This window comes from Ursus arctos, unplaced genomic scaffold (genome assembly GCF_023065955.2).
Source record: "Ursus arctos isolate Adak ecotype North America unplaced genomic scaffold, UrsArc2.0 scaffold_4, whole genome shotgun sequence".
Classification (NCBI taxonomy): domain Eukaryota; kingdom Metazoa; phylum Chordata; class Mammalia; order Carnivora; family Ursidae; genus Ursus; species Ursus arctos.
Window position 1 is genome coordinate 54,843,004 of NW_026623056.1, and position 24,332 is coordinate 54,867,335.

The 24,332-nt window shown below is 36.2% G+C and overlaps 2 protein-coding genes across 8 annotated transcripts in view; one reads left to right on the forward strand and one right to left on the reverse strand.

Moving 5' to 3' along the window:
- Positions 1–24,332, reverse strand: part of ARL13B (ADP ribosylation factor like GTPase 13B) — an 82,989-nt gene that overhangs the window by 34,538 nt on the left and 24,119 nt on the right. For 4 of the 7 annotated variants that reach the window (XR_008957249.1, XM_044381222.3, XM_026491077.3 and 1 more), the window contains exons 2-3: positions 18,295–18,365; positions 11,614–11,863 (exon numbers count right to left, since the gene is read on the reverse strand). The exons of 1 other annotated variant lie outside the window; for it this stretch is intronic. Coding sequence is in view for 5 of the 6 variants with exons in the window: in XM_026491077.3 (XP_026346862.1) it covers positions 11,614–11,863; positions 18,295–18,365 (321 nt within the window). In the remaining variant the exon portion in view is untranslated. Of the gene's footprint in view, positions 1–11,613; positions 11,864–18,294; positions 18,366–21,352; positions 21,434–24,332 lie in introns of those variants that run through there. 2 more of the 7 variants (XM_057306505.1, XM_044381226.3) reach the window with 2 other exon arrangements.
- Positions 122–10,381, forward strand: STX19 (syntaxin 19). Its single transcript, XM_048214873.2, has one exon. The coding sequence runs from the start codon at positions 1,332–1,334 to the stop codon at positions 2,211–2,213; it is 882 nt and encodes a 293-aa protein (XP_048070830.1). The 5' UTR covers positions 122–1,331; the 3' UTR covers positions 2,214–10,381.

Sequence of the window (24,332 nt, forward strand, 5' to 3'; positions counted from 1 at the left end):
TCTTTGACTTATTTTGCTTAGTATAATACACTCCAGCTCCATCCATGTCATTGCAAATGGCAAGACTTCATTTTTTCTTATGGCTGAGTAACATTCCATTGTATATATATACCACCTTTTCTTTATCCATTCATCAGTCCATGGACACTTGGGCTGTTTCCATAATTTGGAAGGAGATATTGCTGCCAAAAACACTGGGGTGCATGTATGCCTTTGAATTAGTACTTTTGTATTCTTTGGGTAAATACTTAGTAAGGCAATCACTGGGTCATAGGGTAGCTCTATTTTTAAACTTTTTGAGGAACCTCCATACTGTTTTCCACAGTGGCTGCACCAGTTTGCATTTCCACTTACCCACTTCACTCTGTGTATACACACACACACACACACACACACACACACACACATGCACACACATAAATGCAAATCATTATATATGTATATAAATCAGTATTTATAAATAATGTACACCAAATTTAATCCTGTGGATAACTACCAACATAGGATATGATGTCAATATTATCAGCACCCCAAAACAAGACTTTATATAACCTCATGTTTGAAAAACACAGCACTTAATATGAATGGACACAAATTTTGTTCTAAGTCTGGATATCTTTGCAAAGGAATGCTAAGAATGAGAAACCAGCATAATCAAACCAAGAATATGTTTTCATATGTATGCAATGGAAAAAAAAAAACAAAGCTATGTCAAATAATATGTTAATCCATCTAGAAGCCTCAGAAATTTTAAAATAAATTCAACATTATCTATATTATTTCAAGTGCTCGAATGGAATCTGCCCTGTCACTATACTGATTTTAACTGAATTATGCATATTTAACAAAATGAGTTTAACATTACATAGGCCGAATTAACTGGAAACAGTATCTTTAGTAGTAAGGGCATTTGCAGAGTGCCCTTTGACTTATAAAACTTGGAAGATATGGCCAGATCTTCCATTCTAAGGTATATCCTCTATATGCACAAAAATCTATTAGGTGATGGTATCACGACACTGAAGTACTTATTTTGGGGGCAACTGTATCTTTATCACTGCTTTCTCAACTACTTCACTCAACTGAACAGGACTCATAGTAGGCCCACGAGATGCACAGTAACTTATAAATTATTTTACATTACTTTTCCTATTAGTTATCTTTATGAGGAAATTCTTAATGATTTTTCTAATTTTTCAACTTCTTTTCAGAAAACGAGAATTTTTCCTGGAAGACACACATAGCTACGTGAAGCCAATTACTAACAGAGAAAATGCCAAACTTTTACTTGTTCGACACAATCATTTTTGCTTCTTAAGAGGAAAGGGAAGATGAAAGACCGACTTCAAGAACTAAAGCAACGAACAAAGGAAATTGAACTCTCTAGAGATAGGCATGTGTCGACTACAGAAGCAGAAGAACAAGGGGTGTTTTTGCAGCAAGCTGTTATTTATGAAAGAGAGCCTGTAGCTGAGAGACACCTACATGAGATCCAAAAACTACAGGAGAGTATTAACAATTTGACAGATGATGTTCAAAAATTTGGGCAACAACAGAGAAGTCTGGTGGCTTCAATGAGAAGGTTTAGCCTACTTAAGAGAGAGTCTAGCATTACAAAGGAGATAAAAATCCAAGCAGAACACATTAATAGAGGTTTGGATGATTTAGTAAAAGAAGTTAAAAAGTCAGAGGCTGAAAATGGTCCATCATCAGTGGTGACAAGGATACTTAAATCTCAGCATGCTGCGATGTTCCGCCAATTTCAGCAAACTATGTTTACATACAATGACACAATAGCAGCAAAGCAAGAGAAGTGCAAGACATTTATTTTCCGTCAGCTTGAAGTTGCTGGAAAAGAAGTGCCTGAAGAAGAAGTAAATGACATGCTTTATCAAGGAAAATGGGAAGTTTTTAATGAATGCTTACTTACAGAAATCACTATCACTAAAGCACAACTCTCAGAGATAGAACAGAGACACAAGGAACTTGTTAATTTGGAGAACCAAATGAAGGATTTAAGGGACCTTTTCATTCAGATATCTCTTTTAGTAGAGGAACAAGGAGAAAGCATCAACAATATTGAAATGCTAGTGAACAATACAAAAGAGTATGTTAATACTACCAAGGAGAAATTTGGACTAGCTGTAAAATACAAAAAAAGAAATCCTTGTAAGGTATTGTGTTGTTGGTGCTGTCCATGCTGTGGCTCATAATAAAGATGTTATTTTAGACATTTTTTCCAGTTTTAGAATGAAGATGTTCCATGTTTCAGCTTCTTTTTTCATTTTATAGATTCATTCACATACCTTTCATCACTATTAAGTCATGATTTTCCTCTTTAGCCCTTACTTATTGGAACAGAAACTTCTGAAGTCAGTGACAAAACAAGCCTTCCCTTATTAAACTAAAAACAGTATAGTTAACTTTAAACTCACAGGTTAACTATTGAAAATGAGATCAGTGATCCTACATTTCTGTTCAGGTACCAAGCTCTATTATATATTTTTGTTAACTTTCAATGCCTTAACAAGAGGAGTGTCAGTAAGTGACAACTGCTTCAACAATCCTTATGGCTCATTTGAGAGTATTTCAGTAGTTAAGAAGTGTATATAACAAGATTTCAAAGAGTGCTTTATTAAAGTAAAATCAAACCAGACGCTATGTCAAATCTTTTATGCTCCGAGAGGTCAGTTAACTCAGTGGTCAACATAACCTGGGAAAATCCAACTATGTACTCAATGAAGAGTCTAGTTGGTAACTAGGAGCTGAACCTAGTTTAAGGACTAAGAAAGTAAGGCACTGGTTTCCTGAATTTAGCTCCATTCAGGACACTGCATTACAGATCAGGAAGTTTGGCAAACAAAATAAAAAATAAAGGCAATTGCATTCTTGAAAGTTTTTCCATCACTTTAGCACGAAGCTGAGGACTACACTATGGGCTAGGGATACAGTTTGAACTCACACAGGTATAGAGATTTAGGATTCACATTTTAGTGGAGAAAGCAGGTAACACACAAATATAAAAATCAGATAATGTTAAGATCTTGGGCAGAAACTTGAAGTGTTGAGACACAGATGGTTGGAGTGGCTTCTTTTGGTTGGGTGGTCAGTGAAGGCCTCGCTGAAATATAATATTAAATGAAGATCTGAATGATGAGGACAAGGGAGGGTATATCCCAGGCATAAGAAACAGTTACAAAGACCCCAAGGATGATGTAACTTACTGTTTAAAGAACAATGAGGAGTACACCTTATCATAGTAAGAAAAGAGCAATGAGGTAAGAGATAAAGCTAAGAAAGGTCAGCAGAGGCTAGATTTAAGGCTTTGTAAGCCATGTAAGTCTGAAGTTTATAGCAAATGTAATCAATGCAAAGACCTCAGACTATTTTGGCCTGAAAATAATGTTTACATATAATTTATATTTGGAAAAACCATTCTGTCTACTCTGTACTACATCTCAAAATTGTTCAAATAATTTTACATTTTTACCAACAAAACACTGAGGTACAGCAAGGTTAAGTAACCTGTCCCAGGTCACAGAAACTGTGAGAATCAGAATTTGAACCCAGGCAGCCTGATTCCAGAACCAGTTCTTAAGTACTTTTTACTATATAAGTAGTGATGAAAAAAAACTAACTTGTGATAGATTTAAGAGCCAGAATCTACAGGATACTGATTGGATGATGATGTCATCAGGGAAAATCAGAGATAAGGGTTTCAGAAATCGGGGTGAAAAGGAAATCTAGAATTCTATTTTGGCCAAGAGAAGCTGAGGTTACTATAAAATGCCCAAGCAGAGGTTTCTAAGATATTAGCTAGATGACTAGGAGCTCTTGAAAGAGGGAAGGGCTAGAAGTATAGATTTGGATCATTTGAGTAAACAGTACTTAAGGTAAGTATTTAGAACGAAATCACCTGAAAAGTTTGTGGATGTAAAAAACCAGATGCCCAGAAAAGAGCCTGGGGTATTCCAAAATTTCTATCTAAAGCAGAAGACTTAATAAAGGAGATTGAGAAGAAACCATCAATGAAGTAGAAGGAAAACCAAAAAAGTGTGCCGCAATGTAGTATTAAAAGAACAAAGTTGAGGAAAAAGTCAACTTGAAGTAAAATAAGAACAGCCCGCTCACAGTGGATTTGGCAATGTGGAGATAATTTGTTGACTCCACCATGAGCAGTTTCAAGGAACTGTAGGGATAGAAGCACAAGTAGAATATGTTGAAGAAAGAATGCAATGTGAAGAAGTACAGCAGCCACTATAAACTCTTCTTTCCAGCTGTGTGAATAGAGGACTATAAAAAGGAATTAACTGCTGAAGAGAAATGCAGAGCAAAAGGATTCCATAAAACTTAAAGTTAAGAAACACAAGAGCACATCCTAATGGGAATGATCCAGGGAGCCACACTCTTGATATAAGAAAGGGAAGGGATTATATGCAAAAGTAGAAAGGGGTGGAATCTGTAGTACAACTGGAGGAGCTGGCCTTGGACTGGAGAGAAGGCAACATTCAGGAATAAAAGCAGATAGAGATAATTGAGCAAATCTGGTGGTCCTAAATGAGAGAATTCTCATGTAATAGTTTCTACTTCCTAAAGAACTGAGGCAAAATTATTAACCGAAAGCACAATGGGACTAAAGGAGAACCAGAATATACATATACATACATCCTAACACTATAAAATAAATTTTAAATTATAAAATACAAAGAAATTGAAGAGCTTTCTACTCTGCCAATTATCAAGTATTACTGGAGAAAAAGATGTTTCACATGTCAACTCCAAATGTTTAGAGAACTTTATTAAAAAAAAAAAAGATCAATATAAAACCAATGATAAACTCTCTACCTAATCAGGTGGTAATAAATTTCTTCTGTTCCTTCTAAAGTTGAGCTATAATCTTTTATCTAGTACCATACTGACACTTGTTTATAGTTGTTCCTAAACTGTTTATCATGGAAACTGAGAAGATTAAGTATTATTTACTATTCACTAGCATAATTGATTTGTAAAATAGTAATTTTCTAATAGTATTTATATCTGTACATAGTGCTCTTAAAGCAAGACTTAAGCACAGAAAGATTCATAGCAAAGCAATACATCACACGTATCACATACAATTTTCATTATTGTATCTTAAAACCAATTAGAATCACCCTGGGGCACCCGGTTGGCTGGCTCAGTCGGAGAAGTATGTAACTCTTGATCTTGGGGTTGTGAGTTCAAGCCCTATGTTGGGTGTAGAGAATACTTAAAAATCAAATCTTAAAAAAAAAAAAAGAGGGGTGCCTGGGTGGCTCAGTCAGTTAAGCATCTGCCCTCAGCTCAGGTCGGGCTCTCTGCTCAGCAGTGTGTCTGTTTCTCCCTCCCCATCTGCCCCTTCCCCCTGCTCATGCTCTCTCTCTCCCTATCTCAAATAAATAAAATCTTAAAAAAAAAAAAAAAGAATAACCCTAACCTAAGCAACAAAAACAACAGGATACTTAATTAGTTGAACATTTTGCATATATTTTATTCATACACTCAATAGGCACTAAAAGTAATTTTTTTCATTAAAATTACTACCTTAAAGAGAAAAAATTACTAAACGTTAGAGGTACAATATTAGGAAATCTACTGGTAAAATTACTATGAGCACTTGGGCTCATACTCACCTACTAAATTATGTCATTTTCTGTAATCAAAAGCTCCATGTAGCCTGAATTCTTATGATGAGACACTTTAAAACTTGCTCTCCTAAGTGATCTCCATCCAGGCACAGTGTATCATCAACAATAACTATTCATATCCATCATCACATTTACAGAACACTAATAAAGCACTGCACTAGCTGCTTTAAATGCATCATTTGAAATTCACATGAAAACACAGATACTAAAATACTTATTTACAAGTGTAGACATGGAAACTCAGAAAGCAAGCTGCCCAAGGCCTGACTCCAAAGCCCACGCCTTCCCCTACACCAGTAGCTCTCAACTTTTGCTGTGCATCAGAATGATCTGAAGAATGTGTGAAAACAACCCAGAAGCATTCGCTGGCCCCACCCTCAAAATTTAAAAGGTCTGGGCTGATGCTGATGCAGATGGTCCCCAGAAAACATCCTGCTAACAACACTACCAACAGGTTTCTCTTTGTTATATTGTTTTTATATAAAGTGTGTTTGGGTGGGGAAGGGAAGGATGGGAACCTCTGAAGTTTCCTTATGCATAAATTACCTAGGAAGTCAACCAGCTGAGAAGCTTCACCAGAAACTACTGCTGCTAAGAGTGAAGTTGATGCCAGTAGGGACAAAACTAAGACTTCAGTAAGGAAGTTTGGAGGTGAGTCAACAATATAATGAAATAAGGATGAAGATGACAGCTTGGTACGGTTCCCCCGCAAAAAGAGAAATCTTAAGCCCTATGGGCCCTATACATAGACTAGGGTTTTCAGATGGTAAAAATAGTAAGTTAAAGGGCTCACCACTATATCTAAGGATCAAGGGATTAAATGACATAGGTAGTCCATATCTGCATACTTATGAGTTTCTAGCAATCTAAGAAGGGCCCAAGTTCTCCTATTTATTATGTAAAGATCTAACTTGGTAAAAGTGCCTTTTCCTCAAATTCTAATGACAGTATTAGGATAATCCATAACCTTAGTTAACTTCTAAGCACTTATAATAAAGAATATGACTCAAAGAAATTTGCAAACTAATTTTTTTCTGTAATACTGTCTAGAAAAAGGTGACTCAAGTAGGCATATAAAGGTTCAAGGCAAAAATCTTCCACAGAAAAGTAATAATAAAACCCTGGTTATTGTTTCTCCTAATATGGAAACTCACTGCCATGGTTTTTAACCTCTTTGGTCATGAAATCCATTAGGAATTTGATGAGAGTTAGGATCTGCTCCCAAGGAAAAATGCACATGCACTCAGGACTATGTATGTGATTTCAGGGAGCCCTGGGAGGCTATCATAGGTGCAAAGACCTCTGGGTCAAAAAATTCTTTTTTTATTGAAATGTTCATAACACCTAGTAAGATCATATCACAGATATTGTGTTTCTTCCCTGAGTGAAACTCCTCTATATTACTTTTGTTGCAAAGCATCTAATTCATAATGTTTGGTCCAAAGTTAGGTCATATAACTCCACAGAAAAACAGACAGTATGTAATGAGAAAGTGGCATCTTTCCAAGAGTTCAAATGTGCTAACACAAAGAGAATTGTTACTATCCTGGGAGAAAATTTTAGCCTTGGATCTCCAGAGTTATCCCAGTTTTATGTATTAGGAGATTCGACCATAAAAAAGGGAAGCTTCAGCTCAGTTCTTTCCAGAAGTAATCAACAAATAGTGCCTTATATTATTTATGAAAAATTTCTATGGTATGTGTTGAGCTTGAAATTTGGGCTTAGTGCTGGAACGGGGGTGGGGGAGTTGTGAAAAAGGTACAAGGGATTAAGAGGTTAAAACTTCCAGCTATAAAATAAGTTGGGAAGAAAAAATACAGCATAGGAATAGAGTCAATAATATTGTAATCGCTGTATGGTGACAGATGGTAACTACACTTACCATAGTGAGCATTTTGTAATGTATATATAATTGTTGAATCACTACATTGTACACCTGAAACTAACATTATATGTCAACTAAAAAAGAAATTAGGGATTATGTTGATTCCAGTGCTTTGATACAACTGCAAAAGTTGTTTACTTTTCCTGTTGGAAAGGTCTTTATCTGTCCAGAGTCTCTAATTTCAGTTTTTTAAAAATTAAGTTATAAACTGTCAAAGCAAGAGTATGGGGGGGGGCACATGAGGGCAAATAATATAATTCATACATTAACCAGAGTATAGGTTAATCTCTATTGTAACTAGGAGACTAAAAGGAACACTTTCTAGGTAAATAAACAGGTTAACATGATTATAGAGCAGAACTTTGGAATAGCATCTATTTTTGACTCTCTTTAATCACTTTCACTTTTTTACTAAAATGGATTCTTACAATACCCTATAGTATGGTTCACATGATTATATACAGCTAAATACAAAAGCAGAATTACAATATTTTACAGCTAATTTTAATATAGAAGAGGCATTTAACCACTAAGTCCAAAGAAGGACAGTAACTTGCCAGGGTCATAAACAAATTCATACCAGCTCTTAGAATCCAGGTTCCAGACTCTCCATGTTCTCTCTAAACCCATGGTTTTTTAACTTTTCACCACTATTTCAGAGATTTTAATCAAAATATTATGCTCATTAAGTAGTAAATGCTATAGAACGGTAAAACAGAATTTCTGAGCTAATAAAACGCAGAAGACTGGCGGTGTTCTATGACTCTGACCTTTCAAGATTGCCCTCAAGTCTGACATAAAGTGAACTTTGGCTGAAGCTTCATTTGCAATGACACATGCTGTCAGGCTGGTATGCAAGAGCAAGTCAAGCAGAGCCAGAGACTGTCCAGGACCTGCTACTGTGGTCACCTAACTTGGCTTTCCACAGCATGAATGAATCCCGGCTCCATCAATTTGTAATTCTGTGACTATAGACAATATTCTAATTTTTCAGGTTTATTTCTGTTGAATGGCTGAATCTTCTCAGAGGTTTTCTATTGTTCGCTGTTTGTTCATCATTAGAGGGTGGGAAGAGAAAGTTACCTAGGTATTGAAGTGAGTTCTGAGAGGCTCTGTGGGTCCTAAATCAGCTAGGTCAGGCTCAGACAGGATGAACAGAAGAAATCAGATGCTGTCATTGAATTTTGCCCATGATAGGTCTAGACGTTTGTGGGCTGGAAGGAAGCAGCTGAGTGACAAGGAGCACTGTAGGCTGCCTCCTAATTCAGGTACCCTCCCCCTCCATCTCCACACCCCACCAGGTCCTAGCACTGAGCTTAGCAGGGTTCTGCCAGAAGCCCTTCCCATTTATTACCTAGTGGAGTATTCAATGACATACCTATTATGGGTTAGGGTTGTTTCAGTTAAACAGAATTTATCTGCATGGAGCAGTGAAGGCAACCTGAAGAACTGTAAGCAGATGAACTGTAAAATGATCAAATGTGTGTTTTAAAGAGCTCTCATATTCTTTATATAATTTTGTATTGTTTCACTTGTGAAAGCATACACCAGTTTTGTACAACATCAATTTTTTTGGTAAAACATCAAATTTTGTAAATTTGAAAAACATCAAATAAAGAAAAAGGCTCCTGCTAGCAATGTAGAGGAAAGCTTGGAGGATGGGCAGGACTGCAGGGAGACTGCTTAGGAGACTGCTGCTCTCAGAAACACAGGCGAGAAGTGCAGAGGGATTACACAGGGGATTACAGAGAGTAGAGACTCAAAGGATATTAAGACAGTAACATCAATAAGAGAAATTACTTGTAGGTCAGAGAGAAAAAGGTAAACAGGAGAATTTCCAAATACAGGTTTTGTATAGATATTTAAGAGGGATTTAGAAACATATAAAAAAAGGGGGTACAGGGGCCCCTAGCCCGGCTCAGTCAGAAGAGCATGGGACTCTTGATCTCAGCGTCATAGAGCTTACTTAAAAACAAATAAATAAATTAAAATATATACACATATATTTTTTAAAAAGAAAAGATGGGATACAAAATTTTACATACTATACACAATTGTATACATTACAAATTTTGCAAAAATATGCATAGGAAATTCATCAAAATGTCAGCAGTGATTGGCTCTGCATGTTCAATCAACATTTTTTAACTCACTCTTCCCTATATGTATTAAATTTATTAAGAATGTGTACTTTTTGTACATTTTGCATATTTTTGAAGCACACTCATTTCAAAAAGCAGTTTACCTTTATTAGTAAAAATCCTTTGGTTGTAAAATTGCCCTGGAAAAAACTGGCCAAATGGCAAACCTATACTTCACAAGTATATTATAGTATCATTATGAATTCTCATGAGCGCTCATGAGATCTCACTGCCTACCAAATTATAATGGTGAAGCAACCCCCTAGCTGGTGGTTTTCCAGTTTTTTCCCCCCTCTATTCCAAAAATTTACTAGGTGAGAAAGGTGAGAGGACAGACAGCAGATCCCTTATTAATCATTATTTGATTACTCAGTGCTAATTGTAGTCACTTAGGAACTGCACGCTTTTGCCTCATGGCTTTTCCACATACATCTGCATGACTGCCTCTCTCCCATCCGGTGTCGTCTCCTCAGTAAGACCTACTATGATTATCCTAATTATAAAAGAGTAACATACCCCTGTCATACCACCACCATAGGATCCCAGATCTTTTGCCTGCATTTTTCAATATACTTATCACCTAATGTATGATATAACTTTTTATTACATTTATTGTGTATGTCACCCCCTAAAATGTAAGATTCTGAGGTCATACATGGATTTATATTATTTTTGTTCCCAAATGTATCCCCATCACCAAGACAATGCCTAGCACATAGTAGATGCACAATAAATATTTGCTAAATTAACACATGAATGAATGAATGAATGAATGAAAGACTAAAATAAATGACTATTAGGTTAAAAAATGAACACACAATTATTTTACACATGAGCATCAGTCATCTCAGTCATTAACATTTTTTACCTTAGAAGTCACTGGTTCTTTGCTTAAATGTGTAGAGACTATCTTAGCCTGTGGGGTTCAGCAAAGTTCTTCTTTGTATATACATCTATTAAAGTTTCCTTCAGAGTCAATAAAGGTGAGAATTGATTACACAAATTAAATAACTTCACTAATTGGTTAAATAAATAAAAATTAAGCCATGTAACCTGTACTAATAAACGATGCCATAAAGTCTTACTTTGTGTAATCAGAGCTTCCAAACTGCCTCATTTAAAAATGTTCATTTACTACTGAGGACCACTGAGAAACTGCTTACAATTTCTCATTTAACCATATGATAAGCTGGTTGGTTTTGTTTTAATCCTCAGTAATGAAACAAGCATGAGGAAAAGGGACAAGAAGGCAAGGGCACACACTCAGCTCACTCTGATTTTAACAGTAATTTAAAGGACTTTCACTTTCTGTGTCTTATAGCACCATCTGGTGTTTACTGTGCAGAAAGGCTGTGAAGGCATGGGTTGTAAAAGTCCTTTGTCACTTTTTAAAAAATGTTTAGGCAGCTGAACAAAATAATACAAGCATATGACTAAGTTCATAACAACACAGATCACACATTCAATATGGAAATACAGAAATAAAAATTTAGAAATCAATGTGGCATTAGAAGAATCAAACTTTTAAATAACTTCCAAATAAGAATACTCTTCAAGAAAAATAAGACAGAGGCAACACATAAGTTATTAAGAGGGGAAAAAGTTGAAAAACATTCCAGAACCTTGTTAGTAGGCCATTTCAAAATGCACAATTTTATAAAATGTCATCAAATAAAACAAAGAGTTTATATTTGAATACCCAGAAGATCTAAGTATAACTCTTCTTCATAATATAGCCTCAATCCTTAGTCCCTAACAAGGCCTCACTATATTAACAATCCCCAGTTAATCACATTTTATTACATTAGGATGTGACAATTTTAGCTTATTCACTTATTTAGCTTATTTTGTAACTTAGGTAAATTTCTTTATTGGCTAATGCCATCGCTTCTGTGTTTACAATGACACCAACGTTACTTACACCAGTATAGGCTTTCCTGATATCCTAGGATGTCTTAGCACCTCTGACATTGTCTCTTTTGTCTCTTCCATTCTCTCTTCATCACTGGAATCCACAACAAATATTACCCCATAGGACTCAGCATAGTAATTCTTCCAGATTCCCCGAATTCTTTTTCCACCTCCCAAGTCAAAGATGGTAACTTCAAACTTTCCTTGTCTAAGGTCAATTTTGGAAAAGCCAACAGTAGGAGCTACATCTTCAGGATATTCTGTTTCAAATGATACAAAAGAAACAACCTTTAGACTTTAAAATAATAACATTAATTTAACTTTACAACTTAAATGACATAAACAGTGTTTTTCATCATAATTTGGTACTAAATGGAATGTTTACTATTTGCTTACACACTAAGCTTTATATCTAAGTATACTGGTTTGGGGGAAGGGTAAATATTATAAAATATCCAACTAGAATTTACGCTCCGTGCAGATAAAAATCTGTCTGTTTTTTATTTGTTTTGTATTGAAATAACCCCAGCTCCTAGAATAATGTCTACCACATAGTAGGTACTTAATAAATATCTGTAGAATAAATAAATGAATGAACTCTTGCCTTTAAGGCTATTGACACTCCAAGTTACAAATAATAAAAATTTCAACCTTCAACGCCATAGCCATCCTCAGGGACCATTACAACCTCTTTGAATTTATAAAGAAAAACTGAGTATTAAGAGAATAGTTGAGAAGAACCAAAAAATGGGAGAAGCTATGAGTAGACTGCACTTTTCTAATTACTGAATTAAAGCTATAATTGGAATAAAGAAACTTTTCAGAGCAGCTTGAAATATAGAGTAGATCTCATTATTTCTACAGGAACATGTTTTGGATGTTCTCATAAATTTAAAATTGAAATTTTCTGTACTGCTGTATATGACAACACAAAGAAGGTACAGGATGTGCTTAACTGCCAAGGAATGGTAAGAACAATAAGATTAAAAAGATAACTAAGGTTCAAGAAAGACTTGAACTGAGAGCTGAGACTTAGGCCTTAAAGCTAGGTAAGAGTGATCTAAGTAACAGAAGAAATAGAAAAGGCAAGAAAGTACAAACAAGTTGACCATTGTAGCTGGAGCAAACCCTTAAGATTGTGAATGCGAACTGAAGAGTACTGGAGAGAACTGGGAAGCATGGAAGGTATTTCAGCAGACCAGTAATATAATTAAGGTGATTAAAGAGTGCTTTAAGAAACAACTTTGCAGGGGCGCCTGGGTGGCACAGCGGTTAAGCGTCTGCCTTCGGCTCAGGGCATGATCCCGGCGTTACGGGATCGAGCTCCACATCAGGCTCCTCTGCTATGAGCCTGCTTCTTCCTCTCCCACTCCCCCTGCTTGTGTTCCCTCTCTCGCTGGCTGTCTCTATCTCTGTCAAATAAATAAATAAAATCTTTAAAAAAAAAAAAAAAGAAACAACTTTGCAAAGTCTCTAGAACTGGCTAGAAATGAGAGTGATGGCCATTTTTCAGACAGATATGAAAATAAATAAGGAAGAACAGAAAGAACTCATGAAAGAGACTAATAGAACCTGGTAACTCAATGGCTATGAAGAATTGAAACTTCACGTTTGTCTCTTTCATTCGCTCTTCATCACCAGAATCCACAACAAACAGTATTCCATTGGACTTTGTTTACACCTGCATGGGCAATACAATGGCCCCAAACTACATGAGGTTTTTAAAATTAAAATCAATTAAAATTAAACTAAATTTCAGTTCTTCAGCTGTACTATCTATACTTAAAGTGCCAAAGCCACACTGCCTAGTGGCCCACCCTACTACCAGACAGAGACCATAGAGAACATTCCTATCATTGTGGAAAGCTCTACTGAATAACAGTGGTATAGATGGTCTTATCATTCCCACATTCCGCAAAACATTTGGTATTACAAAGATAAATTTGAAAGGCATTTGCTGCTAGACTTAGGTGTGACTGGGAAACAGACTTGCAGGGTACTACTCCCTGATAGCAAGTACCTTGGTGCAGTTTAAACAGCTGCCTAGAGAGTTCAAAGAGACATTACAAGTCACATTTTTCTAAGACCTTCATTATCTAGGGAAAAAAAGTTTAGACACAATACAAGCAGAGTGATACTCCCAAAACAGGATTACACTAGACTCTTAAAAATATGGATCTAGTCCAGGCCAGAACTGGTTTCCTTAGTTAAAATAGGCAGCCGTCTTTGAGCATGACTTGAGAGGTACTCCCAGGAAATTATCCGTGAAAATACATAAATCAAAAGTGCTGGAGTAGGGATAAGGAAACTAACAAGTACAGATACCTACTCAGTACAGGACTTTGTTAAGCATTAGGAAATAAAGATGAATAAGACAGGGCTGCTGTCCTCAAAGAACATATAGTATAATATAGACAGATACATATTAATGGAAATAACACAAGAACCTTTATTTCTATGAAAAAAGTCTGGAGAGGATAGTGTGAGGATGTTATGGATTGCATGCCTATGTCCTGTGTCCATAAGCTCCCCTCCCCCTGCAAAACTCATATGTTGAAACCCTAATCCCCAATGTGATGGTATTTGAAGATGAAGCCTTTGGGAGGTAATTAGCTTTGGGTGAGATCATGAGGGTGCAGCTACCATGATGGAATTAGTACACTTATAAGAAGACACACGAGAGCTTGTTTTCTGTGTCTCTGCATCACACAAGGACGCAGCAAGAAGACAGTCATCTATAAATCAGGAAGAGGGCCCTCATCAAGAGCCCAACCACACTGGCACCCCAACTTCACACTTCCAACCTCCAGAACTGTAGGAAATAACTTGTCTAAGCCACCCAGTCTAAGATACTGGTGTAGCAGCCCAAATCAAGACCAAGGGCATCAAGAAGGCAGAAGTTACAGTATACAAAGGCTTCAGAAAGAAGCCTTCTTTTCATGAAAGAAAAATGAAGTATTAAAAAATAAAGAAGGGAGAAGAACATTCCAAGCAGGAGAGCAATGTAAGCACAGATAAAATGATGGCAACATTCCCAGGAAACCAATTTTTCAAAGTTACATGGTAGGCAGAGCCAGGATTCAAATCCAGGTCAAGACATTAAATGCCTTTCCTCCCTGATTTCTCTATCCTTTCCTCCAGGGTCCTACTCATGATTCTGTGTTTTAAGACTCAAGACCAAATGTTCCAGATACAACTTCCCTATAAATCATTTCTGATGATTTCTTTCTACTTCCATTATCACCTACATGCTCTATCACAATATTCTGTCTTCTTGCTAGTCCTGTATCTTCCCAGTATCTGGGACCTACCTTTGCATCCTTAATACTTAGCACAAAGTATACAGTGGCTCAATATTATAATACCAAACTGCCATGAGAGCTGAAGCTACTGTCCTTACATCCATCCTTCCTTTTGTCCTTCCATATATTTATCCATCCATTCATGCTAGTAGCCATTTATTGAGGGCCTATTATAGATTAGGCATCATATAAGAACCAGGGGTACAAAGACAAATGGTCCCCAATCCTGAGGATTTCATTAAAGTTTATGTGTTAAGACAATATCTAGAAAGCCCAAGATAAAGTGAAAATACATAATCAATAACTATTTATTGAGCATCTATTATATGCTAAGCACTGTGCAATGTCCTAGATACACAATAATAAGACCCATCTTCTGATCTTAGAGCTCTTATGTAGAGGAGAAAAATGGAAACATAAACAACTAAAACATAATGAAGGTATGTTAATATCCAACAAAGGTAGGGATCAGTTTACACAAAGAAGAATTTTGCCACCCAAATAACAATCATTTCTTAGAAACTATTAGGAAATAGCACGGGATAGTCAGAAAATCCTGGATATTTTAGCTGAGCACATACCTACTTAGGATAAAGACTACAATCCCCAGTCCCCGTGGCAGCTAGGAATGACTAATAGAGCACTCTCTAGATAGTGAGTTAGTGGAGTAGTGTTAAACGTTTAACCACTTTTGGGGAACTTCGATATGTAGTGTTTGCCATTTTCCATGGTATAAATACTCCCACTATGGCCAATTTCAAACTAGTGTGAGGTACCTGAATACATAGTTGGGAAGAGATGTACCTAACTGGCTCTAGATAGATGATATGAGCCAACAGAGCAAGTAGGAGCCAGCTCCAGAATACCATCAGTTCTAGTCAATGGCACTGAACTGAACTGATACAGCAGCTTCCAGTTCATGCCCTTAAAAGAAAAGAAAATGGCTTCCCTCCCCCTTTACCTCATCCTTCCAGCTGAAATGCACAGTAGTGAGCTATTTGGACTAGATAGGCAAGGGAGAACACTATAAATGGCAAAAAAAACACAAAAAAGAGAACGGACTTGAGTCTCTACCATCATGGGACTGTTATGCTAGGCCTACACTACTTTTGTGTGCACTATTATGAGAAATAAAATTCTGTTTTGTTAATCCACTGTTATTTTAGGTCTCTGTTAGGACAACTGAACCTATATTCAACTAATGCAATCACTCTGACAGCCATAAAGAAGAGAGGTTGATTGAAAGAAGCAAAGGTCAAGGTAAGGAAAGTATTCTTTGATTAGGAAGCTATTAACATTCTAGATGAAAGACACTGAGGGTATGGATTTGGACACTGCAGTTAGAAAAGAAGCAGATATATCTCAAAAGAAATGAGAAAAAAAAAAAAGAAAGAAAAGAGAAGAAAAGAAACAGAAACAAGCCAGAAATAAGCTGAAGAGTAGAAGCCATGGTAGAAATGTTCTAAGAAGGTTGCCTATTACACCTAAAGCTATGCTAACTGGGACACCAAAATGAGTAAAACTATCCTTTGGGCATGTATGGTCTGGAAAGGTGGAGAGATACATGAACAAAGGAGTAATTTCAGTAGTGATACAAGTAGGTGTAAGTAAGTATAGACCAAAGCAGAGGAAGTAGCCAAGACTACTAATGGTGGTGGTAATGGCTAACAGTAGCAGAAGGCGGAAAAGACTTCATGACGAATGAGACTATATAACAAAAATCCATCTTTAGAGATATATAGATAATCTGCTTTAAAGATAAGCAGATATTCTCTCTAGTAAGACAAGCGGGAACAGCATAAACAAATACAAAGGCATAAAAAAGCTCCATTAGAAAACTTCATATAGTTCTACATAACTGGAATCTTTAAAAAAGAAAAAAAGTAAGAAATCAGTCACTAGAGTAGGCTGGCTTATAAATAAACAAGATGAAGAACAAAAACAGAACCAGAGGAAAGCTCAAAGTTGAAGACAGCTTTGACTTTCTGTTCATGATATAACACCTTGAGTATTTTCTAAACTCAGAAAAAGAAACTGATGGATATATGGAGGTGAAAATCAGAAGAGAAAGATCCTAATGGAAAGAAGAGGTTCTAAGTACACACAATAGATTAATGGCCTGATTCTTAGATTCTGCTCCCTTGAATGTAAGACTGAAGAAATGGAAGACGTGAAGATGTTTAGATAAGGAGTCATGGCCTGCAGGCCAAATATGGCTCACTACCTATTTTTATGTGGCCCTCAAGCTAAGATTGTGTTTTTTATTTTTAAATAATTACACAAAAATCAAAAAGACAGTATTTCATAACATATCAAATGTTAGTGTCCATAACAAAGTTTCATTGGAACATGGCCACGCTCATTTGTTTATATATTATCTATGGCTGCTTTCACACTATGTCAGGGTTGTACGGTTGGGAAATAGACCACATGACCCTCAAAGTTTAAAATATTTACTATCTGGCTCTTTACAAGAGAAGTTTGCCACCGCCGGTTTAGATGATGACGATGAGTATTCTGTGAGGATATAACCTAGGAGATAGCATGAAGGGTACGTACAAAAGGACTTCATAAGAATCCAAAGATAAAAACGCATAATTTACATCTAATGTTACATAGTAGAATATGCGGTGACAAAACATTTTCCTCCAACAGCAAGTTTTGCAAGGTGTTAATTTTCTTTCATAAACTTCCTAAATAAAAGCCCCCTAATTTGCTATGCATATCTTGTTGCAACATCCTTTTTCAGCAACAAATATTTGTTAAGTTTTTTCCCAATTCATACCCGTAAGATGCTTGGCCACATCATCTGGGTATACAACAAACTCACCAGCACAGTTGCTTCTATACGGTAGTACACAGCATTAAATTAAGATTAACTAAATAAATACATATAAATGACAAAACCCTTTGATAAAAAAGAGGCCCTAATTTTAACATAACTATAAAAATTACATATCATATTGAAAAAAATCAAGACATACAAAGAGAGTTGTACTGGCTAACTATATTTCTACCTCCCTTTCATTTAGGTGTAGCCTTGTTACTAAATTCTGGCCAAGAGAACGCTAAGTGGAAGATGGGTATCCTTCAAGGCGGGGCATGTCCTTTTTTTGCTTTTTCCCCTCCCGTGCTGAGAAGACAGATGTGATCCCTTTTATCTGATCAAAGACCTCAAGGATCCTCTGCATCCCCGCACTTATTCAAATCTGAAACATGTTCACAGGCTGGTACTCTTAACCTAAAGTCTATTCACCATATTAGCCACAAGTATAGTAAGAATTTAAAGTAATGGAGTGTATACTATCTTTACCAAATGAATATGTAACAAAGCAATTTACATAAATAAATAATCCAGAATAATTTAATAATAAATATTTTGTGCTTACCTCCTTGGATTCCCTTTGCTGTTGCCGTTTTACCAGCATTATCAAGTCCCACCATCACAAGAGTCACCTTTCTTAAAATAATAAAAATTTAAAAATCACTTTCTGAATTAATTCAATAATGGGGAAAGATAAAAGTAAATTCATTCATTCAAGCAACATTTAAGGAACATCTACTATGTAAAAGCCAATCTGTTAGACGCCAGACAGTTCAATAATGGATAGAATAGATTCCAAAAGCAAAATTCTTGAGAAATATCTTTAAAGTGTCATCCTTCTGTTCTACAGGCAAAAAAGAAAAAAAATTAAAGAAAATTGTGCAAGAGATTGTGCAAAAGGTAGAGAAAGAACAAAAGAAAGAGAAAGAAGGAAGAGAGGAGGATTCTAACACATGAGTTATTTGTCATGGCTAAAGACTCAATTTTCTAGTTAATTGAATTCTAAGGATTATCACGAATCTGTTTTTTCTTGTGAAATACGTACGAAAACAATTATTGTTAGGTGTGCTCACCCCTGTTTTTAGATATGCAGCACCTTACCAAGTATAAATCTTAAAATATAATAACATGATTATTAACTTAAGTGCTAACATATTTTGAAAGAGGGCCCTAACAATTATAAAGCTTAAAATGTTTTTGATGATATAGCTAAACTTCACAGAATCAGGGGGGAAAAAAAAGTCTAGCTCAATGTTAAGCCCAGAGTTGTAAGACAATGAGTCGCTTACAGAATCAGAACCAGAACCTAAATCACTTAATTCCTAGAGACTTCTTAAACCAGGTATAGGTATAAAGGAATAAACCTATTATAATGCTCCTATTATCTTGGCAATACAGTCCACCACTAGAGCTCATTTCTGTTTCAGGCTGAACCATCACACATTAGAGGTAAGACCATCCATTAACACCATAGATTTGGAAATATAGAGAGAAAGCCAAAGCATAACATGGCTACAGGGCCACACTCTTACGGGATACAGTCAAGGTTTCTGCCAAGTCATTATTCACTAACAATCATCCCAAAAAGGGTTAAAAAAAAAAAAAACAGAACTTAGATGTTAAGAAGGGGTGTTTTTTCATCTCTCTAGCCCTGACTCTCTTGGATCCGTTTGTTTTTGTTTTATTCTAGGTATATTCAAAGGATCCATATAACAAAAAGAAAGGACAGAGTTGAAGGTGTAAGGCAGTCCAGTTATGAGTCATACGCTGAGGAAGAAAAAATGGTCTAGCAAAAAACAAATCAGTCATTTATTAAACAAATAGTTACTGACCATCTGTACACTAGACACCAGTGTTTTAGGTACTTGACCTGTATCTCAAGTTTAGGGTTTTGGTTTTTTTTAAGATTTTTTTATTTGTCAGAGAGAGAGCACAAGCAGGGGAAGGAGCAGGCAGAGGGAGAAGTAGGCTCCCCACTGAGCAAGCAGCTCCATGCGGAACTCGATCCCAGGACCCCAGGATCATGACCTGAGCGAAAGGCAGAGGCTTAACTGACTGAGCCACCCAAGTGTCCTAAGATACACCTGTTTATTAAAATAACTACCACAATAAGAAAAAAAAACAAAAAAAGATACAGAAATTCTTCCCGTACTAAATTTACATGTTAGCAGTAGGAGACAATAATAATAAATATAAGAACTAAGTACATTATAATTATGTTGGAAGGCAGTTACACACTATTAAAAAAGAATATAGAGTAAAGTGGGCTAGAGGCAGACAGGAGTGGAGATGGGAGCTGGGGTGCAGTTTTATGTAGGGTGATATGGGCAGTCCTCATTGAGAAGGTAAAATCAGAGCAAGGTCTTGAAGGAGGGAGTTAGTCATGCAAATATCTGGGTCAAGAGAGAATATCTAGGGCAAAGGCGCTAACATGGACGCATGCAGGAATGTTCTAATATCAACATGCAAGCCAATGTGGTAAAACCCAGTGAGAATGAGCAGGGAAGAACAGGGAGTCAGAAACACATCAGAGGCCAGATCATGGAGGGCTTGTAGGTGAGGACTTTGGTTTTTGTGAATGAAGTTAATTTACTCTCCATATTAATTTCTTTTGTTATCTAGGAGCCATAGCCTTCTAAAACTTTCAACTGTCTCTACCCACCATGGGGAGTAAATGGAAGTATATTCAAGCTTGAATCAGTGCAAGAATAAAGTAAGCCACAATTAGCAGAATCCCCATAACCCATCCCTAGTCAGCCAGTGGGGGATTAGTGGGAATGCCAAAGAGAACAATGACAGATTACGAATTTAAGGAGCTTAGGTAGTATGTGAGTTCTGGATATCTCTATGCATGCAGAAATTACACCTGTATTATCAACTGTGAAAAATATGAGTTTACTTCTTAAGGAAGCAGTGCAATATTTTGGAGTATAACTTTATTATTTTGTTTGAAGAATTCTTAACTACCAAATATCAAATAAGATTTAAATACAAATTATGGGGCACCTGGGTGACTCAGTTGATTAAGCATCTGCCTTCGGCTCAGGTCATGATCCCAGAGTCCTGGGACTGAGTCCCGCATCAGGGTCCCTGCTCAGCAGGGAGCCTGCTTCTCCCTCTCCCTCTGCTGTTCCCCCTGCTTGTGCTCTCTCTCTCTCTCTCAAATAAAGAAATAAATTCTTTAAAAAAGATTTAAATACAAAATAATTTCTTAAGCAAAATACAGTAAATGTCTACCCAAAAGAAATGGGTAATGTAGCATTTATGTAATATTTTAGGTAACTCAAGTTACTAGATATGCAATTAGATTAAAATAATATTAAAACTAATTCAACTGACCTTTGAAAAATGTACAATGTATTTCAAGATCTACCATGCTTCAAACATGACAATAAACCAAAACAATTACTACTGGGGAACAAAATGCCCACATTATGCTTATTTGCATCATTTATTCCATAAATATTTATTAAACACCTTGTAAACAGCAGCAAACAAACATTCACAATTCCTAGCCCTCCTATACCTTAGAGCAAGAAAACAGGTGTTAGGTAGGTATTTGTGATGACTGCTGTCATGGGAAAGCACAGGCAGCCACAGGAAGAGATGGCAGGCAACCATACCTACACTAGAATTCATGGAAGGCCAACTGCAACTAGGTCAGCAGTTTCTAGGAGCATCATGGAACTGATGTTCTCTCATACCTTATGAGCAAGAGTGAAAAATATCAAATATACTTTTTTAAGGAAAATGGCCCCTCATTCTCCATTACACAGATTGCATCTTATGTTTTCTCTCCATTCTTGTCAAGATTTCAGCTAAAAAAAATCTTCCAAATAATTTCTATTATACATTTTGAAACATTGCTCTTAAAGCTGGCTACCAAGGGTATTAGCTTTTTACCTTAAAAGCTCTCCTTTTTTAATAGAATATTAGGCTCAAACAAAAAAGTCCTTCAAACATGAAAATAACACATTGGAAAATTGTAATTATGCTGAGACTAGCACAAAATAAGTCTCTCTGGATTTCTTTTTTAGTCTGACTACTCTTGAAAGCAGTTAATTTTTTAGATCATTACACCATATACTTGAAAACATGCCTTTAATTAAATATTTGAGGTAAGTAAAGTCTTAATGAATAAACATAACATTAGCAGTACAAATGAAAAGCACAGCAAGAATTACCACAATGTCTGATAATAAAACATTATACTTTCAGAACAGAATGGGTTTAAAGGTTAACATTCACTAACACCCAAAATTCTATGCAACCCTTTAAAAAATGAAGATGTACAATTTAACACACATTAAAATGTACATGTCATTATAGCTGTTTAAAATATGGTAAATTATCACTGATTGGGAACAGCTGGCTGTACCTATGACAAAAGAAGGATGGAGACACTCTATGTCTTTTAACCTTATGATTACTGATCAAATTCATTAACCCTTCAACTGAAAAAAAATAGAGTGTGCTTAGGTCTATAGTGTCTGGAAAAGTTGATACTAGCAATAAAAACAAGTCATTTGGTCAGACAGTAGGCATTATGGATACAAACATGCCTGAGACATAGTTTTCTATCTCAGAGTACTCATCTTCTAATGAGAGTGACTAAAACATAAACAAATACTAGTATAACAAAAAACAACAGATACAGACATTCTTCCCTTATGAAACTTACATGATAGTGGCAGGAGACAATAAAAATAATATAAGAACTAATATTAGCTATGGACTCTGGGAAACAAACAGAGGGTTTCAGAGGGGAGGGGGGTGGGGGATTGGGATAGGCCGGTGATGGGTATTAAGGAGGGCATGTATTGCATGGAGCACTGGGTGTTATACACAAACAATGAATCATGGAACACTATATCAAAAACTAATGATGTACTGTATGGTGACTAACATAACATAATAAAAAAATTTTTAAAAAAAGAAAAAAAAAGAACTAATATTAGTACATTGTGACACTATGACAGTTAAATATGCTCATCTATATATACAAGATATTGAAGTAATACAGAGCAAGGGGACTTTAGCCAGCTTAGAGATACAGAAGGTCAGGGAAGCTTCTTACACAAGGCAATGCCTCAGCTAAGCTGTTAAAGTGGAAAAGTTTGTCAAACAAGGGGAAGGTGAAAATAGAAGGTAGGAGGTGAAGAGATTCCAGACTAAGAGCACTACCTGAGAAGATACCACACAAGGAGGGGAGGAGAATGGCCGGGTATAGAGTTGCTACAGCCAGGGGTTAAGAGTGCACCTCAGGAGAGCAGCCTTAAACAGAAGGAGAACACACCTGTTAGACTCACACATAATCACGACACAATGCAACTATACATTGAGTCTAAAGGAAACCTGATATACTGCTAACTTAGGAACTAGTATCAACAAATAGTTAATAATGTGACCTTCCCAGAAGTTGAAAGTGATCACTTCACTCTTACCACAGCCTTTAACTGGAAAGGACTTTGTGGTATTTTAAGATGTACAGTATGTTTGTACTAGTAACAAATAACAAGGATTGTGTGCAAGCTGATATATTGCCACAAGCTTGGTATTAGACCTGTATTCAAGTCCCAGATTTGCCACCTCCAAGCAATATGACCTGGGCCATGTTATTTAACTTCTCAGAATTTTATCAGTAAAGTTAATAATAACATCCATCCCATAGGTATGTGGTTAAATGAAATATGACAGTGCAAGTAAAGTGCTCAACGCCTGTGGCACAAAATAAGTGCTCAACCAATAGCTATTCTTATTACAGCATAAAATTCAAAACAGGGAGTCCATGAGATGAGACCACAGAAACACGCAGGGAGCAGATTACAGAAGAGAATGAATGGGTTCAGTTTTACACATGTTGACAGCACTCACTCATCTCACATTGCAGTCTAAAGCTGAAGGAGAGGTCTGTCCTGAGTTTATGAGACATACATCTGGTAATTAAAACTATGAGAACAGATGAAAGATCCCAGGGAGAGCATAAGAGGGAGAAGAGCCAGGGGCAAGGGTGGCATGGAACCCTGAGAACCTTTGAAGAAACCCTTAAAACTGCAGTCAGAAAGAAATGAGGTGACCAAAGAAATGACAGCATTGGGAATAACTTCCAGAAGGGTTATGAGATGAACAATATTAAATACTGCAAAGTTTTGTAAAGTAATTGTCCCAAATTAAGTAACTCTGAAGTAAATGATCTCATCTTTTCCCAAAACCTGCAATAACCAATGCTTTGAATTTATACAGTATTTCTTAATAGTTCAAAGCTACTTTACCCTATCATTTATATTCATACTGTCCCTGCAAGTAGAGTGGGTACAATTTACCCATCCTTACGTGCTCATAAAGTTAATCAACAGCAGTTTCCATGGGAAGTTTAAATACTATGGTTTGTAAAAATAGTAATTATTATTTTAAAGGGTAACTTGAACCATTTTGTTTAGCCTACAATTTACTCATATTTATATATATGCACACAGATACACATCAGATAGCCAAGTAGTATGGCTCATTCTCATCAGAGTATCCTGAAGTTACCCACCCAGATTTAGGTCGATCACAATCATAACTTAGTTCGTGGACCTAACAGAAAGTAGATTATCTAAT